Source organism: Ambystoma mexicanum, chromosome 14 (assembly GCF_040938575.1).
Source record: "Ambystoma mexicanum isolate Mex_15411 chromosome 14, UKY_AmexF1_1, whole genome shotgun sequence".
Classification (NCBI taxonomy): Eukaryota; Metazoa; Chordata; class Amphibia; order Caudata; family Ambystomatidae; genus Ambystoma; species Ambystoma mexicanum.
Genome location: NC_090940.1, coordinates 45,817,470 through 45,837,300, shown reverse-complemented (window position 1 = coordinate 45,837,300; position 19,831 = coordinate 45,817,470). Strand labels below are relative to the sequence as shown.

The window sequence follows — 19,831 nt, the reverse complement described above, 5'->3', positions numbered from 1 at the left end:
TCACCAAGCTCATGGTGGTGGTGGCAGCGCATCTCAGGAAAGGGGGATTCATGTCTACCCCTACCTGGACGATTGGTTGATCAGGGGGAGCTCTCCCGAGCAAGTCCTGGATCATCTGTCCGTCACCTGCCACTCCGTTCACAAGCTGGGCTTCTCGCTCAATTTAAAGAAGTCCCATTTGACGCCAACACAGCGGCTCCAGTACATCAGAGCAGTGCTAGACACATCCCTGGGGCTGTTTTCCTCCCCAGGTGAGGGCTCTTCACATTCAGCAGATGGTGCATAAGTTTCAACTTGCCCAGACGCTCCCGGCGTTCGAGTTCTTGAGGTTGCTCGGCCTCATGGCATCCTGCATTCTTCTGGTGCCAGAGGCTCGTCTGCGGATGAGATCTTTGCAGTGGGCACTCAAGATGCAGTGGTCGCACTCTTCCGGCAGGATGTCGGACCCTGTTCAGGTGCTGCCCTCGGTTGCCCAGGACCTTCTGTGGTGGGCCGTCGAAGGCAATCTGATGAAGGGGGCCCCATTTTGGCTGCCCTGGCCGGAGGTGACTATCGTCATGGGCGCATCACTCACGGGATGGGGAGCTCATGCAAACGAGTTGACAGTCAGCGGTCGTTGGTCTCCGTCGGAGTCCAGACTCCATATCAATCTTTTGGAGCTGAGGGCCGTCAGGCTAGCCCTGAAGGCTTTTCTGCAGACTGTGCGTGGAAAGAGTATCCTGATTCCAACGGACAAAATGGTGGCCATGCACTACCTCAACAAAAGAGGGGGGGGCAGCGTCACTTCCTCTGTGCAGGGAGGCGATGCAGCTCGAGTTCTGGGCCATCCAGCAGGAAGTTTCGATCACAGCTGTTCATCTGGCCGGAGAAAACGAGACGGCGGACGCTCTGAGCAGGCAGAGCGCGATCTCTCACGAGTGGAAGCAGGCTCAGGAGATTCTCCTGGAGATCTTCACCCTTTGGGGGACCCCTCAAGTGGATCTGTTCACCTCCAGTGTCAACCGGAAGTGCTAAAGGTTCTGCTCGCGGGAATTTCCTCCAAAAGGAGCCTTAGACGCATTTGTGGTGGAGTGGTCATTCCCACTGCTGTATGCATTTCCTCCAGTCCCGTCATCCCGCAAGTACTGCAGAGGTTCGGTTCCCGGATGATCCTCATTGCTCCGGCGTGGGCCCAGAGGACGTGGTACCCGGACCTTCTCGACTTGTCCATCTGCCCTCCACGTCGTCTTCCCTACCGAGACGATCTGCTCTCATGGGAGGGGGGGTCCGGTTCTCCATCCAGAGGTCAGATCCCTCAACCTTCACGCTTGGCTTCTGAAAGGTTGAGGTATAAGGATTGGGACCTCCCTGAAGAAGTGTTGGAGGTGTTGCTCTCGGCCATATGGCCGGCAACAAAGTGTCTGTGCCGTTGGAGTAAATTCTGCGACTGGTGCAGAGTAAGAATGTGGATCCTTTTGAGTGTGAACCAAGAGATAGAGTAAGTCTGCTCTATCAAAAACTGGTGCTCGCAGTTGGCCCTAAAGAGGGCTGCACATTCGGAAAATTATGTACCAATGTTTCAATAATTGTCAACCATTATATAACAATCATGTTTTAGATAAACAAATTTAAACGCATACCAGATCCAAGTGTTCCACAACGAAGAAAATATGCAAAGTAAAAAGCAAAAAAGCTCAAGTGTTAGCGCGCCAGCCGCTTTTTCTCTTTTGAGAAAGCGCCCGCATTTTGAGTTTTCCACGTATTACAAAGCTTCCTCGCTTCCATGGTGATTGTCCTGCCTTCTGTGATGTCATGAAGGTGGGACCCAAGGCGTACGTGCACCTACACGATGCCTTTGGGTCACCATGGAAACATTTAAATACGGAAATGGGCATTCGCGCGCGCTCATGCGAATTCCGTTGTCACTGACACAGCGTTGCTGACAGGTAAGGTTGACTCCATTTTCCCCGCACTTACGTCTCCAACCAATGTTTCATGTTATTGACTAGTTTCCCTGTGGGTTTTACAGGAGCCCGCACTTCAACCTGTTGCTTCTCACACATATGGAGAAACAATTGAGAATTATTTGAAACTTAAGGTATGGGAAGCTTTTTATAACATTGTTTTGCTAATTTACGGTATTAATAGATACTTAGTTATTGACATAGAGCTTTTTTGCTTTTTTCTTTGCCGTTGTCGGGCCCCCACCGGAGCACCCCGGTGGGAGGCCGACTGACTAAGTTCGTCAGCGCTTGGGAGTCCATCTCCACCGACCGTTGGGTGCTGGATTCCCTGGCCCATGGGCACACTTGAATTTCTAAAGAAGTGCCCCCGCATTCCTCCTGTGGCCAGGAAGGAAAACTACATCCCTCAACTGCTGTTAGAGGTAAGGGCGATGCTCAAAGGAGCCATCGAGCACTTCCCAAGGAGGCTCCGGGGCTCTTGAGTATACTCAAGATACTTCCTTGTCAGAAAGAAGACAGGCGGATGGCGTCCCATCCTGGACCTGCATCGACTAAACAAATACATCAAGGCACAGAAGTTCCGAATGGTCACCCTTCAGGGCGTGCTGGGCCAGCTGGAGGAAGGCGACTTCCTATTGTCGTTGGATTTGGAGTATACTTTCACATCCCCATTCTAAAAGGAAACCTAAAGTTTCTTGGGTTCGTAGTCCAATGACGGCACTACCAGTTCAAGGCCCTCCTATTCCGAATGAAGTCGGTGCCCAGGGTATGCACCAAGTGCCTAGCACCGGTGGCGGCGCGGCTGCGCCTGCAGAGGATCCACGTCTACCCCTACCTGGACGATTGCCTCATCCGAGCAAGGACAAGGGAACTCGCCGTCGAACACACAGCGAAGACCGTCCGGCTGCTCACGGACCTGGGATTCTCCAACTTCCCCAAATTCCACCTGGTCCTGTCGCAGGTCGCACTGTTTCTGGGAGCCAAGCTCGACACAGTAGCGCGATTGTTTTCGCCGTCGGAGGAAAGGATAAAGGCCATCCTGGGCAAGATGTAGCATCTGCTGGCCACGGACATGGCCAGGGTGAGGTCCATCAAGTCCCTTCTCGGAATGATGTTCTCGTGCATCTATCTGGTGTGCCTGTGCAGGCTTCGGATGCGTCCCCTACAGGAGTTCCTCGACGCCTGTTGGATGCAAGCGGCGGGCAGCTTCGAGGACAGGATCTCGCTCAACAAGGTTTTCCGCCAAGAAATCCGCTGGTGGGGCACCCGCGCGCATCTCGTGGCGTGCAGACTTTCAGGCATCGGGTGACTGTGACGACGGATGCCTCCCTGGAGGGGTGGGGAGCGCACACCGGAGATCTTCACGTGAGAGGCCTTTGGCTCCCGAAGGAGAGGCCACTCCACATCAACATACTGGAGCTCCGAGCAGTGTTCTGGGCCCTCAGGTCGTCCCGTCCCTCAAGGACAAGGTGGTGAGGATCTTCAGTCAACACCACCATGATGTTCTACATCCAGAAGCAGGGAGGAACCAGATTCCCAGCCCTGTCCAAGGAAGCCCAGCATCTGTGGCATGGGGCCGTTGCCCAGGGGGTGTTTCTGGTGCCCTTTCATCTAGCAGGGATAAAAAACACCATCGGCGACTCACTCAGCGGGAAGCTGCGCTCGTGCCACGAGTGGGAGCTACGCCAGGATCAAGTGGATCTACTCTTCCAGCGATGGGGGCAAACCCCAGATCGATCTGTTCGCGACGGCGACGAACTCCCAAGTGCCAGAGGTTCGCCAGCAGGTTTCCCCAGCCGAGGAGCATGGGCGATGCTTTCTCGTTCCCCTGGGACGGCCTGTTCCTGTATGCCTTCCCTCTGTTGCTGCTCCGACTCGTCAACCAACTCGAGAGGTCCCGGTGCAGGATGATCCTCGTCGCACCGGCATGGCCGAGACAGATCTGGTTTCTGGACTGTTCAGCGTCCCAACCAGTCAAACTGTCGACAGACGCAGATCTTCTCTCCAGAGAGGGAGGCGCCATCCTTCATCACGACCCGGAGTCGCTGAACTTGCAGGCCTGGCTCCTGCAGCACTAGAGTTTGCAGGGTACGATATCCCGGCGGACTACAAGGAGGTTCTTGCAAAGGCCAGGGCTTCCTCAACTCTCAAGTGCTACGGACACGAGTGGAAGAGGTTCTCTGTCTGGTGCCGTGCACAGAAGATTAACCCTCTACGGATTACGGCTCCTCAGGTTCTACCGTACCTACTGTCGCTGGCCAAGGTGGGACTAGCGCATGCTTCCATCAAGATACGCCTGGCAGCGATTTCCCGATGCACCAGAACTACAGGACAGCCATCCCTGTGGTCTCATCGCCTGGTGAAAGAATTTATGAAAGGACTGTTCGTTCCAGCCGGTGAAGGCTCCGGCCTGGCGTGGGAACTCAACGTGGTGCTGACCAGGCTCATGGGGCTGCCATTCGAGCCTCTGCATTCGGCACTGTTGAAGTTCCTGTTTGGAAGGCAACATTTCTTGTGGCCATCACCTCCGCACGACGAGTGGGATGGATCCAGGCCCTATCCTGCAAGCCTCCATACTTGACTTTTCACGAGACGAGGGTGGTGCTGAGGACGCACCCCTCCTTTATGCCCAAGGTGCGGTCTGACTTCCACCTCAACGAGCCCATGGTATTACCAGTTTTCTTCCCGTCCCCTTTGTCGCTGGCCGAGAGGACTTTGCACTCACTGGATGTAGCTAGAGCGCTGAAGTTCTGCGTGGACCGCGCAAAGAGTTTTCGGAAGACATCACAGCTGTTTGTGAACTTTGGACCTGTGAACCAAGGGAAGGCTCTCTCGAAGACTTCCATTTCCAGATGGCTCTCCGGCTGCATCATGCACTGTCACCGGTTGGCAAACCGACCATTGCCCGGCCATCCGAAAGCCCATTCGACCAGAGCGATCGCTGCTACCACAGCGTTCTTGTCTGGCGTGCCCCTGCTGGACATCTGCAGGGCTGCTACGTGGAGGTCGACGCACACCTTCACAAGATTCTGCGCTGACCGGGATTCCAGGGAGGAGTCCAGAGTCGGCCAAGCAGTGCTGCGAACCTGTTCGCCTGAAGGTGGGCCTGGTGAGGAGGTAAGAGCTCCTTAATGTTGAATTTGTGATGCTTAATATTGAGCCTTTGCCACCTCCCGTGGTTGTGCATGTGTACTGCTATCTATTCTTATATTCATGAGCATGTGAATCCATATCAGACCCCATGCTGGAGAAGGAACAAGTTACTTAGCTGTAACTGTTGTTCTCCAGCATGGGTCTGGCATGGATTCACATGCGAACCCTCCCTCCTACCCCTCTGCGGCTCTTCACTTGGTCATACTGCCACTTTACGTGCCACCAAATCTGAGGATGGCTGCCAGGGGCGGGGTTTAGGGAGAGGGCAGTCATTGGCTGGGGGCAGTATGACCCAGAGACCAGTGATTGGCTACTACTAAGAAAGACAGATCAGAAACGAAACCGATACTGATGTTTTCTTTACCGAGGATTCCCGGCCTGACGGGGAATATTCATGAGCATGTGAATCCATGCCAGACCCATGCTGGAGAACAACAGTTACAGGTAAGGAACTTGTTCCTTCTCCACTAAGACCTCGTCTGGTGGTCAACAACCTGCAGATAGGCAGGCTCTTCCGGTGCGCAGCTCCGCAAGCGACCATCATCACGGATTCCTCCCTGGAAGGATGGGTCGCTATCCTGGACAACCACAGCATCCATGGAGTCTGGTCCCTCCAGGAGCAGGAGGCCCATATCAATTGGCTAGAGCTGAAAGCGATCTGGCTCGCTGTCAAAGCTTTTCTGCTGCTCATCAGTGGCAAGGTGATCCTCATCCCAGCACAGTTCCACCAGCATGTATTAGATCAACCAGCAGGGTGGCACCAGGTCTCTCTTCCCCTCCTTCCCCCCCCTTCCCTGCTCTCCCCCCCCCCCTTCCCTGCTCTCCCCCCTCCCCCTCTGTGCAGCCTAGCGGTCAGCATATGTGAGTGGGCCCTGGAGAACATCTACTTGAGCGCAATCCACCTCCTGGGAATGTCCAACCTGGAGGTGGACAGGGTCAGACTGGGCGCAGACAATTACAAATGGCATTTGAACCATCAGGTCCTGCTGTGGATCTTCAGCAGAATGGGCCATCCTTCGGTGGATCTTTTCACCACCTTGTACAACAAGAGGTGCCCACTGTTCGCCTCTTGGCAGGGACAGGGCCCCAGCTCCCCGGGCGACGCCTTGCAGATTCGATGGAACAGCATGACAGCATATGCATTTCCTCCCACTCCCCTGGTCCATAGGGTGATCTGCAAGATAGGAGAAACGCATCACTTCTGCATCTTTCTGATGGCTGCTTGGTGGCCTGCGAGACCATGGTTCTCGGTACTACTCAGCCTCTCAGAGAAGCCTCCCATTCACTTGCCATTGGTCCCAGCTCTCCTATCGCTGCAGGGTCATCCACCCCGCCCTGCAGAAGTTAGCCCTCGCGGCGTACTTTCACTTGATTTCGCCCTCTCCACATTTTGCACATATGCCTTATTGTATTACCTGTGGTAAACTGTTGTATATTACCTATGTAACCTAAACTGTTATATATGACCTATATAACCACGTTTATGTTCATATGCCATATTGTATTCTGCGATGTAAACTGTTTTGCATTACTCATATAACGTATGTATGTAACCTATGTAACTAAGTTGAAAGTATTCTTGCTGATCTTCCTGCACCCTGATACTTCCGGGTCTGGTGCGCATCATAAATGAACAAACAAGTGTGGTTCCTGCGCAGGTCACACTAAAGCATCTGCGGCTGTCACCGGCTAACCTAGACATCTGGGCGCTAGAAGCAATGCCACTAGGAGCAAGTACAAAAGCAAATGGACTAGGGTTTGCCACTGGGTGGATTCTAAGGAGATTGACCCGCTTACGTGCACGTTGGACGATGTGCCAGCCTTCTCTGCAAACCTCGCACACTCAGGAGTGCAAATACACACGCCATACCGACCTGTCTGCCATAGGAGCCTACCGGAACTCTGAGGACGTTTTCTCTTCCACCAACCCGGTGGTTAAGCAACATCTGGCGGGCCTCACCAGGCTTTACCTGCCTATCAAGAAACCACACCCGGTATGGGACCTCAATGTAGTGTTTGGCGCCCTGGTGCACAAACCTTACGAACCAATGGCGTCTGCTGACATCAGGCTGGTCACCATTGAAACCGTTCTCTTGGTGGTCTTGTCTGCCTGTAGGGTTTAGCGAAATCCAGGCACTGGTGGATGCGGAACCATACACTACGTTTTCAGAGATAAGGTGGTCCTGAGAATGCACCCTGCGTTCTTACCTAAAGTAGTCTCTTCTTTCCATCCAAATGAGGAGATGGTGTTAGCTACTTTCTTTGCAGATCCTAAGGACGATGCTCAAAGGGTCTTGCACTGTCTGGAAATCAGGCCCACTCTGAAATTCTTTCAGGACAGGACCAAGAGCCTCTGCAAGTTGGGTGCTCTGTCACCTTCTGGGAGTCACAGCCGGGTTAACGTGCCTCAAGGCCTCTATAGCAAGGTGGATGGTTTAGGCCATCAAAGAGGCCTATGAGGGGCAGCACAAACTACTTCCAGCGAACATGCATGCCCACGCTGTCGGAGCCAAGGCCACAGCGGTCGCATTCCAGAGACGCGTCCCATGGCGGGTCATCAGCAGGGCAGCCACCTGGGCCACCCCTTAGTCCTTCTGCAAGGACTACTGTTTGGATGCCGGCTGCAGATCAGACGCAGGTTTTGGACAGGCGGTACTAAGGAACCGATTTTCTTATGGAGGTTCACCTCTCCACCCTGGGGCTACATTCGGTTGTAATCGCCCATACAGTATGGAGGAAAGGGGACGGGACGTTGGACTAATTATAAGTTACCATAGTGACTAATGTACTCCTAGTCCATAGTCCCCTTTCCTCCATATGTGCTGAAAACCTATATAAAGAAAGTGTTTCCACCCTTGTTAGCATCAGTGTGTTTGCATCTTCCACAAGCATGGGGGAAAGAGGGACAGGATGTATGAGTAAAACTAAGTTACTGTGGTGACTGACATACTCCTATTCCATAATCCCCTTTTCTCCATACGTCTGCCTTCGCCTTCTAAAAGTTCCCTCTTATTGCTAATGTCTTCCAACCTTGACGATCAAAAATGACTGAATGGCGATGTGCTGGGACAAGGAAGCAAGGGCTACAGCCACACACGATGGCCGACCATAAAAATAAAAGGACAAGACATTTATTGATGGTTCAAAAAGTGCTCCAGTCCTGTTCGAAGGACGCAATGTCCCCCAAGTATAGACGAGCGGGGACTTTGGACTAGGAGTACGTTGGTCACTACGGTGAGTAACTTTGTTATTCTCAGCTCCTGTTTCATTCATGGCCATAGTTTACCATTCTCAGTATATGCATGAAGCCATGGCACTAAATCAGCTACGGAGGGACTCTGTAGAGAACTGGTGGCCTTCCTGTAATAGGGACCCATTGCTTTTCTAACCATGTTAGCAGTCTTCCATGGATGAAACTTAATCTGCTGTTTGTTTCAGCATGTGATTTCTGTGGCCGGAGAGATGACTGCCCTGAGAAGTATGGAGAAAAGAAAACCTATCATGAGGACAAGCTCACTCTGCATTATTACTGCTTGGTAAGAATGAAGTATTCTTGCACAGGCTGCTCCTGCTTATCCCTGTACATACTTTCTGTATTAATTATAAAATCTGTAAGACTTCTCTGTGCGTTGCTCCTATGCAGAGCTCTTACAATCACTAACATTTTTGTTTTGAGTTGTTTGCACGCTCTGCCTGTATTTGGGAACATGTTTCTATTCCTCGCTTGGTTGTCTAACCCATTATGCATTCTACGGATGGTTAAAAGCCAAGCAAGGCTGCTGAAAAATATAAAAATGGTTGTCTGAGTAGTAAAGCATAATTATCATGAGCAAAGATGAAGCGGTTTCCCATCCCGCTCATCGCCACATCCTTCTACTACCTCGCCTTGAAGCTGCAGCTCTTAGCTCTTTTCTGTGTCCCCTCATTAGTCAATTGTCCGACAGTCTGCTTCCCTCTCTAGTTAGTCAATTGATCCACAGTTCTGTTGCCTGCCATGTCAAGGTCCCATTTGTGCTCTGATTCCGAAGCTTCACTTGCGTACCCCTAATATTCAATCACCCGGACTGTTAAGTTTCTAATAATTCCAAACCTCCACACAGCGAACCATCTACTTCTCCCTTGTCAAAATGTGACAAATTTCCCCCTGCGTTACTTCATTGCCTGTAGATGTGTATTAGACACTGCACTAATCTGGGACGGAAGGATAGCTCTGTCAACGCGCGGGCCTTGGAAGCAAGACCATGCTGAGCAAACACAGGTTCAAATTCCAGACCCGCGTTTGGGAGGAAAAAAAGCGCGTTATAAATTACCTACCCTTTCACAATGAAACTAGCGCCTAGATACCTATGGGTAATGTACACTGTAATAAATACAAACATTGAAAAAAAAATCGAAGTGCTGTGCAGACCTTAAGAACATGCTTTTTATTTGTTAATTGTAGATTAAAAGTACCTCTGCATTTTCAGTCTAGTTTTGTCAGCCTTCCACATGTTAGTGTTGCAGTGAGGTACTCTAATCTGCATGCACCTTTTCTGGTCTCTTTTCACTTGGATTGCATTTGTCCCTTTCCATTCTTTTTCTTTTATTCATCCTCATGATGGGGAACATGTTAACATGTTCACCCTGTGCTAAGGAACCCCCTCCATTGCAATTGACGTTTCTAGACACCTGGACCCTTTTTTTTTTTTTTTTTTTTTTTTTTTGTTTTCCCCCCAGCTGCTTCACTCCCCATTAATGTTTACTTTGGAAAGTGACTCCTTATGGCCCCTATACACAAGTATTTCCAGGCGGCACAAGACAATGGGGGGGAGAAGGTAGGAGGGACAGAGGTGAAAAACAATAACCGTAAACGGTCCTACTAGGCCTTGTGACATTTGGACTGTGCAGTGAACAATAAGTGCAGGGGGGGGCGCCAGGGCAGAATGGCTGGGAACAGGGGAGGGAGAAGTGCAGGAAGGCAGGGCCCCAGGTGCCAGCAAAGGACAGAGCTCAGGCGGGCCAGTGCCAGGTGGGGGGGAAACCATGCGTAAGGGTCAGCTAGTGCGAGGAAGGGTTGGACCAGATTCGGGCTAGTCCTGGAAGGCTGCCTGAGGGCAGGTGCTGGTTAAGGGGTTTTGGAGTGGGCTGGACGAGAAGGGCCTGGCCCCAGTAAGGCACATAAGGGACCAGGCACCAGTAAGGCACATAAGGGACCAGGCACCAGCCGCAGCGGCTGGGGACATTGACATGGGAGGGGAAGAGAGAAGGAGAAAAGTAAGTCTTGAAGTTTCCGGACCCTAACAAGATCTGGCTCAAGTCTGAGGGGGGCATGACGCCAGTTCCAGAGAGAAGCTCCTGCCGAAGGGGATCTACCTCCTACACTGCTTGGAGAAATGTCTGATCTGCAGAGAGTTGGAGCTAGAGTACCGAAGGACTCTAGCAGGGAGGTATTTAGGGAGAAAAAGTTGGATATAGCGAGATCCCAGGCCCCCACACAGCCTTGTGGATAATAGTGGGTCTTGAATTTGATCCTTGCAGCCAAGGGTAGCCAGTGGAGAGATTTTAGGGCTGGTGAGATGGAGTCCCTGGGTTTGAGGTAAAGGACCGGTCTTGCACCATATTTTGGATTAGTTAAACAGGGGCAATAGAGGATAGAGGCAGATTGAGGAAGAGGCGGTTGCAGTGGCCCAGCCTAGAGGGAGCCAGAGCTCTGGTGACATTGAGCTTCTGGAAAAAGGTGAGGAAGAGTAGAATGCCTCAGAGGCGGTGGAGCAGAAAGTTGGACTTTATTGGCAAGGTCTGTGATGTGAGGGGAGGATGGAAGGTGTCAAAGATGACCCCCAATGTTTTTGCCTCAAGAGCGTGAGGGGTGTCCAAGGAGGGTGGCCAGAGAGTGGGAGGCTAACCGGGAGCAGGCGTCCCAATGAGAAGGACCTCAGTCTTACTGGAATTAAGGCAGAGATCATTAGCAGAGCACCATGCCTGAATAGCAGTCTGTTATGAGAGGAAGAGGAGGAGTTAGAGGAGAGCTGTCATCAGAATAACACGAAGTGAGGCGAGAAGGTGGAGATCAAGTGGGACAGAGGTGCCAGGTAAATTTTGAAAAGCCACAGCGATAGGATAGAGCACTGAGGAACACTGCAGGTAGAGTTAGGTGGAGGAGAGGACCCAGTTGCACTTGGAAAATTTGGTTAGAAAGGAAGGTAAGCCAGGCCAGTGCCCGGTCCGTGATACCTAGGGTATCAGAGGCAATTTGACTATGGAATGATTGACCGTTGCAGAGTAAAGATCGGGAAGGATGAGAACAGAGGTAGAGTTAGAATAAAGATTTGCAAGCAGGTCTTCACGGGTGTCCAGGAGAGCAGTTTTCGTGCTTCTGGATGCTCTGAAGCCAGACTGATGGTCGTGGAGACAGCCAGCAGATTCGATGTGGTGGGTCGGTTTGGTGATAACCTTCTCCGGGAGTTTGCCCAAGAATGGGGTGATAGTTAGCCGGGCAGGAAGGATCAGCAGACAGCTTCTTTAAGAAGAGGGTGCACAAGGGAGTGCTTGAGGGGTTGTGGGAAAGAGCCAGTGGCAACTGAATGGTTACAGAAGTCAGCCAAGGCAGGGCCGAGAGAGATGTTGTCCTTGATAATTCTGCAGGAGCAGGGAAGCTCCTGTTTGGAGGAGACAGTCATATAGTGATATGATATGGTATTTGTAACGCGCCTATACACAAGTGTTTCAAGGCGCGACGAGGCAGGGAGGGAGGGAAACAAGGGGAAGTCAAACGATCCTACTAGGCCAGGTGTCATTCAGATCGGGCAAGTGCAGAGGTAAGGGGAAAAGGAGAAAGTGCAGGGGGGGAGGTGGGGGGGAAAGTGCAGTACACGGTAAGTAGCGTAATAAAATAATAAATAATAAATAAAAGGGCCAGCTGGTGGCAAGTGCGAGGTAAGTGCAGAGCAAGTGCTAGGAAGGGGGCTGTAGGGATACAGTGACAATCCCACAGTGCAGGGGGAGCCAGGGAGGCAGTGCAAGTGGAGAGTGGCTGGGCCCTGGACCGAGGTCGCTGAGAGTGGCCAAGATGCAGGTTTAGTGCAGAATTTCAGTGGGGAGTTAAGCAGGTTTAGCAGGGGAGAGGGAGAGAGAAGGCAGAAGCGAAGAGGAAGGTTTTGAGCTGCTTCCGGAGATGGTTCTCCTCAAGTTTCAGGGAGGCAGGAAGGCTGTTCCAGAGGGAGGCCCCTGCTGCGGAGAGAGATCTACCCCCAGCTCGTTGCTTCGAGAAGCGGCTGACCATGAGGGAGTTGGAGACGGATGAGCGAAGGGCTCGTGAAGGAAGATATTTAGGAAGAGAGAGTTGAAGGTATTTAGGCTCCAGGCCCCAGAAGGCCTTGTGGACAATGCAGAGGGTTTTGAACTTAATCCTCGCAGCCACTGGGAGCCAGTGAAGAGATTTCAGTCCTGGAGAGATACGGTCCCTGGGCTTGAGGCCAAGGACAAGTCTCGCAGTTCTGTTCTGGATAAGTTGCAGAGGGTCTTTAGTACTCTAAGTACCTCTAGTACTCTAAAGACCTCATCCGTTGGACGAGCGTATGGGGGAGGGCGAGAGGGGGGTCCAAGGAGGCCGGTACAGAGGTGGGGAGTAGAGAGGACGGGATGTCCTGAGTTTGATTTGGCATGGACCCCTAACTCCCTGGTTGTGTGCGTTTTTAGAATTTTGAATAAGTGAAATAACTTGGTTGACTATGTGCATAATGCAGAATTGCTCATTCTCTTTTAAATTGATGCAATTATTTTTTTTAATCCATGAAAAAATTAAAAAAAATAGCATTGGCAATGTCCATAAAACATGCTTAACGGATGTCAAGACCTCATTGCACAAATGTCAATTAACACTTTATTGTATTTGAAGAATAGGGATGTCAATTATGATCACAAATGATTAGAATACATTTGTAAATGGCTGAGCCAATCACCGAAAGGGGGCCTGTACAATAGCACAACGATGAGAACAAGTGGTGAGTCAATTTATGAAGGTGTTAACAGATACAAAACAAGCGATGTACACAGGTAATATTTAACCTAGGGGACAAGTGCTTCAAACTATGATGCAAAAATAAATTATTGCGAAGCTCTGGTGACAATGTTAGGGCTGGCTAAGGAGAAAGGGTGGGCTGCTCCATGTGGTGAGTAGGTAAAGGATCAGCTTGACCTTGCAGGGATCCACAACTGTGCTGTCTTTGGTTGTGATGGCAAGTGGTTTTCAATGGATAGGGATGAGTAGAGGGAGGAGCGCACTGGGGTCGGTGGCATCGGACCGAGGTTGAATCAGAAAATCAGCAGAGGGAATGAGGTGGTCCGCTCGGTGTACTGAGCACGGCCACGGAAGGCTTTGTCTAGGATATTGAACTTGAAAAGGGAGCATACATGCCAGGAGAGCCAACCAGCATGTCAGTTGGAGGAAGTGGGAGAAGTTCTGGGTAGGTTTCAGAGTGCAGATAGCAAAGGTTGACTGCAGAGGGGAAGGCCAAGTAGTAAGAATCAGCAGTAGTATATGGCTAGTCTATACGCAGACTTCAGGTTTCCCCCTAAATTGTAAGGATTTTTCACTATTTTCAGCTAAGGTGTGTTTGATAACTTCATAATTTTGTATTGGCAACTCCCTCAAATGAGTACCATTTTGCATGATCCTAACAATCTTTTAATTGGCTATACAGATAAGCTGTGGCTGGACAGCATTATTCCTTTAAACATGTAAATACCAATTCAAAGCTAACAAATTCTCGATACAAAAATTAGGAAACGCAAATGGGAGCCTGCACCCTGCTTCCACTCTCCCAGTTCCTTGCATGTATTCAGGGCAGTGCCACAGGAATATCTGCTGGGACTACTGCTTGATCTGAAGAGCAAATCACATTTAAAAAATGCATCTTACTAGTACTACCCAGAACCCACAATAGCCATGGTTGAAGTGCAAGGGATTCCGGAAGAGGTGCTATGAAGGCTCCCTCCCGCTCCACCCCCAGAGCACATGTTCCAGCTCTCCGTTTCGAGCATGTGAGGCCATTGAAAGTACTGCCACAGTTGGCATATTCTCAGTGGGAGGATTGTTCTCCTATTCCTGGTGCTTTGTTCACCACCTCTTCTCAGTACGCCTTTCATGATTTCATGGGGAGCCCGGGACATAATGCAAAGGGAACCATGCTAGGGCCCCATCTGGTAGTTCAGGAGACTCTTTGGTGCTTCCAACAAATGTTTACCTTGGATCCTAACAAGTTTCTTTCAGTGCATGTTAAGACATGGACTCATGGATTCCTGTGGCCCCAGCTCTGCCCTAAGTTAGTCTGATTCTGGTGGTTCGGGTGCTTCTCCTGGCCCTACCAGTGCAGAGTTAGGTTCTCCCTGTTGACCCGTTTATCACACTCTGGCAGCGCAACTCCATTACTTCCCTGGTTGGTGGACTTTGTTCTGCTTTTTGAGACCAGGCCCTATATGAGGATGTGTTCTGCAGGGCGAAGGCCTTACATAATCTGTAGTAGGTAGGTTGAACGTTTTGATGCAGTTTAAGTTTGAGTGTGGGCGTTTGCCCCACTCTTTCCTGTGAGACAAGAGGGTTCTGCATCCCTCTGGCCAGGTGGGGGAGGATCTCTGGAAAAAGCCTTTCGTCACAATTGTGGTAAGCAATTACATGGAGAGCATTTTGAGGGTGTTGCAAGGTGAGTGTGAGACTCTTTTCTCTAGACCAGGAATCTAAAGCTCTTGACTGAGCAAGAATTATTCCAGTACTTCGCTCCACCCTTGTCAGGCTGATTTGCAAGCTGTGCTGGCAACAATAGTTTGCTAAAGGAATCACTAATACTCTTAGTATGTCGCATCTGCCAGGGTTGCCAGGTTTTGATGGGACTGCAAGAGGACAAGCAAGTTTGCTTTACATGTTCCACTTGGATTTCAATGTGGGTATTGGGACAAGAGGCATGAACCTGTCGTGAACACATGCATGTCTACTTCGCTGACTTCCTCCTTGACAAGAATTAGCTGTATAAGGTTTTGACTGATGAAATGTGCAAGTAAGATGCCCAGTCTGCAAATTGTATGCAGCTAGCTCGGACTTCCCTCTTCACTGCACACTGATGAAACTTTAGATTTTGGTCTACCTTCGGAGTCAATCTTGCTCTATTGTTGCCTTTTGGCACTGCAAGGAGAGTTTTAACAGTGGGCAGAGATGAAGCAGCAGAGGTTCAGCTAGTCCTACAGCTGTGCCTTTAGCTAGGAAAGAGATGGAAAATTAAGTGAACAATCGGTGTCCTAGTGCATTTTCAGCAACCGTGTCGCATAATACACCTTACATTCCTTCGCTGGGCTTCTGCAGTGGCGCTTGGTCAACAACAAGGCAAGAAAACTACATATCCCAACATGCCATGTCGTCGAGACATGCAGTGACCTGGCCACACTTGGTACGCCGAATTTGCAAGCCTGTGATCTCCAAGATAGAAGCAGAGAAACAAAAGATTGAACAGTATTTTGGATTATCTCCATTGCTGGGCCTTCAAACTTGTTTTCTTGACTTCGCCATTGGTTTGCCCTTGTTCATGTTTTGCCCGGCTGTTGGCAAAGATCTCCCTGACCTGCCTACATTTATCCTCTTGTACTCTGATCGCCCCACTGTTGCTAATTCCTGTCTGTCCCTGACCTGCCTAGCCTGTGTTCTGTTATCTTGTTGCTGCTGGAACTTTGTTCGAATATCCCCTCCAACATATTCTACTGAAGCTGTTTTTTCCTGGCTGTATCAACTCTGCCCAACTTGGAACTGCTTGTGAGGGCACTGTGTTGCCCCTTCTACAAGGAACTATTCTAGTTCCTTGTAGGTTACTAGTAGTAACCTCCAAGGAACTCTATCCAGAACACCTAGTTTGCCTACATGAGAATCAGAAATACTTTTCTATTTTTGGATTCTGCTTGTAGTGACATTTCTTCAAGTTTTGTCTTCCGGTAATGCTGGTTCTCGCCTGAACTATAGTCTGAGAAAATTCCTTTTGTTTGTGATGACGTACGTAAAACCATGAGGAACTTGGAAAGAATTCTGAGCAGAGGTGAGCCTGACAGGAGGATGTCCACGAGGTTTGGGGCCACGCTAGACCGCAGAGCCGGCGGCAGTGTGGATAGCCAGATACCGCTAACAAGACGCCAGAAGGCTGGCTTTCTGACTGGTAAATATTACAAGGTCGAGAGAGCGACTGAGACAGCAAAGTTGCCATTTCGTCTGGTGGCATGGCCACACTGAAGCCGTGGTGGGGCCCGCTAACTCATGTTGAAAGCAGACTGCAGTGGAGCGATCAGATCCGCGATCTCTGCATGAAAAGTGCATTGGCTGCCGAGTAGCTGGAAGGAAAGCGAACGCTCCCGAAGAGATCGCTGTTGAGAGGAGATAGTGATATTAGAGGCCGGAAAGGTACATGGGTTAGGGAAAGCTGACAAAACCCGAACGGGGCAGAAGCCCTACCGAAGCTGCAATAAAAAGTCTATTAGAGGGCTTTTGAGAGCCATGAAAAACTGTCCTTCATATTCGAGGCTGGGGCAGCCACAAGGGTTACGGGAGCCTGGAAAACCCAAACAGGCAGATACCCCTCCTCGAATCCTCCCACCACCAAGGCCCTGCTAATGTAAGCCTGTCAGAGGGCCGGAGGACTTTGGGGGGGTCCTGGAAACTGGCAGTAGTGACCCTGCAGGATTCAATGCTTACAAACAAAACAAGGACACAAAGTAAAACTGTGGAATTAAGAAAACCTAGTCTTCCTGGGGAAAAGTGAAGTTTATGGAATATATGTAAAGACTAAAATTGGTATACAGAGCCTATAAAGGAACAGAGGACTGTATTGTGAGATATTGGTGAACATTTAAAAACAAGCCTTCTTGGAATCAAAGTAATTGGGCATTGCAAAACCCAAGGACAAGCGGCTATTGCTTTGGGCTCCTTTTTGTACTATTTTCTTAAGCGGTAGAGCCAATTAGCTAATAGGATTTGGACCACTTCTTTTGGACTTTGACTAGCACCCTTACTTTTAGTTTTGTTAGGCAGGGAACTTCCGAAATAGCAGCAGGGCTAAATGGGTATTTTTCTTTAAATGAACGCCCTTAATGTCGCAACTTAATCCGACTCCTTCTGGTTCGCCACACAACATATGACCCTAGAGGGGAAGCAAAGGAAGTGTATGAACCCAAGGAGTTACAGATGGGGCTTTGGGGTAGCTGAAGCTGCTCTGATGGAAAGTTGCCATGTTTCTATGGGGGATAGAAAAGTAAGGTTGTGTGTCGTGGCAGTGCGGCTATTGGGCAAGAACCTATTTGGGGAAGTTTTTAGGTAGTCCCTTGAGTGTAGGCTTCTTGTGTGCATTGGTAACTTGTTCTAGAGACCTGGTGTATAGTAGGAAACTGAAGTGCCTTTGTGGTGGTTCCTGTTTATACTCCTCACTGCTACTGAGGCTGCTAATGAATTGAAGCATTCTAGCTGGCTTTTAGTGTAGGAATTTACTATGGTGGATTGTGGGTCCCTACTGTGGAAGGTACAGTGGGCCATACAGAATTTTGAATAATTTGCTATTTTTGACCAGAAGCAAATTTAACAATTCGGAGGTCCAGGGTGTTGCGGTCTCCTTTCAGGGTCTTGGAAGAAGTCTAGCTGCAGCATTTTAGGCCCTTGGTTGTCTGTTCAGTAGACCTGCCAGCAGGCACAAGTAAAGTGTATTGATGCAGCCAAGTCAGAGTAGCGCTAATCGGGATAATGGCTGCTATGGTTCTGTTGGGGAGGTCTGGTATGGCATGATGCTCTTTGTAATTCAGAACTGGCGGGAAAAGCAGACTCTACAGCTTTTACCTGGCATTAGAGTGGGAAGGTGATGTGATGAAGCATGAGGCAATCGTTTTATTTGTTGGAAGTTTCCCATTGAGTCGGACCAGCAGTTTGGTGTGAAGATGCATGTAGTGGTACTGCAGAACATTTCTTTTTTTTTTTTTGTTGGTGTAGATTTGTAATCATTTTTTGCAAGGCATGTGCAGAAATCGGGGTGTTTTTAATATGGAGACGTTAAGTTGATTTTGTTAGTCTGTAGTGAAGCATGTGAGGCTGGAGGTTTTTTTTTTAATTGAGGGAGGACATGTAGATAAAGTGGTGAATGACTGGATCTCGGACTTACGCTGGTGAGTATAAAGGGTTGTAGCCATTAAGGTGTGTGGTCTCAGTCATGTCTGAGGAATGGTGTAACCCAGCATAGTATGGTTCCTTTTTAATACGAGGTCCCTAAAACTGTTGCAGAATTGTTTGGCTGATGTGGAATGCTGCAAAAAGATCCTGATGGCAAAGTGCACTGCGCAGGTCTAGGCGGTCTCAAACATTGCAGCACGACCACTCATGCACTGGGCATGTTTGCATAAGCAATGTTTTTTTTTTTTTTTCTTCCAGATCAACAAGAGTAATTTTAAGCTCTCCCCTGATCGGTCAAACTATGTTGCGACTTCAGTAAGAGGTTATCCACTTGTTCCCAGAGTTGTTGATTAACGTTTGATTGTGGCCAACTGCAAGCAAGCTGCTAAACCACTTCTGAAGACGTTCCTTGATACTGCTGAGTGATAGAGACAGAAACCCTGCCTTTTCAATACATTTCTGCGATTTCCATTGAAGGAAATGGTCCTTGAAAAAATGTGAACAGTGTGTGACGATCGGAAGATAATAATCTTTAGTGATGTTAGTAAGGCAGTGGTGGGCCAGAGGAAACTTGTAAGAGGAAAATTCCAAAGTACAAAGGTTTAACCTGCTACATGCTGCCTTTCAGCTGGTGGGAGAATATCCAACCCAAGTCTTCCGTTGTTACAGAAAAGCAGCTGATGTTTTTATAAAAGACCATGTACACATGGTGTAATATACCGAATGCAAAGGCCAGTGTCCTCTTATCCCTGCATGGTTATCCTGGTTTTTACTGTATGGTTATGCTTAATTTGTAATTACCCTGTATTTAAAGGTATAGTGAGCTCAAAAATATTATTTTCCCGAGGGTTTCGGGCAGGTGTTTTTAGGCATACGTTGATCGATCGTACAACCATTTCCTATGCACCTTACCATAGTTTTCCTCTTTTGTACACATGTGAAATCGGGCAGCAGGGCGTGGCCATCTTGTGATAATCTTATCCGTTGCCGCATCGCCCAAGGTATACTGCCCTGGCGGCACTAAATCATATCCTTCCTGAGGCTGACATCACCAAACATGGTGATATTCTCCGCCTATCTCCATGATGTTACTGAGCAGCGTAGCCAAACGCGCCCAGTCATCAGCTACGTGACGTGATGCAGAACCCAGAAATCAACACACATCTCGCAACACAGCGTGTCACAATTCGGAATATAAAACTATACTTTAAAAGGAAATAGCAAAACTGTACAATTTGTAAAGTACTTTTATTTCACAATAAACGCTCCAAGAACATCCAGTGATTGCCATATTCAATCAAATGGGTAATTTTTTTCTATTTATCGTGCGTCACGCAGTGTTCCTTTTGGGTAAAAGAAGCGCTTTGGAAGCACCATGAATCGCAAGGCTTGTGCATCAGCTTGGAGCTAGGCCACCGTAAACTGTTGGGTTGCTCCTTATCGCTGGTACCACATAAGGGCATATCTGCCCGTGGTGATATTCCGAAATAGAGTCCTTGTTATCCAGCTATTCACGTGTATCTGTAGCTGCCGGTTGAAAAACCCATCAGTTAGTATCTTTATCGATGACAAT

At 49.4% G+C, this 19,831-nt stretch overlaps 1 protein-coding gene across 2 annotated transcripts in view; it reads left to right on the top strand.

The window, feature by feature from the left end:
* The window catches only part of G2E3 (G2/M-phase specific E3 ubiquitin protein ligase), a 950,771-nt gene that overhangs the window by 216,755 nt on the left and 714,185 nt on the right, over positions 1-19,831 (top strand). For both annotated transcript variants that reach the window (XM_069638501.1, XM_069638502.1), the window contains exon 4: positions 8,535-8,632. In XM_069638501.1, the coding sequence (XP_069494602.1) occupies positions 8,535-8,632 (98 nt within the window). The remainder of the gene's footprint in view (positions 1-8,534; positions 8,633-19,831) is intronic.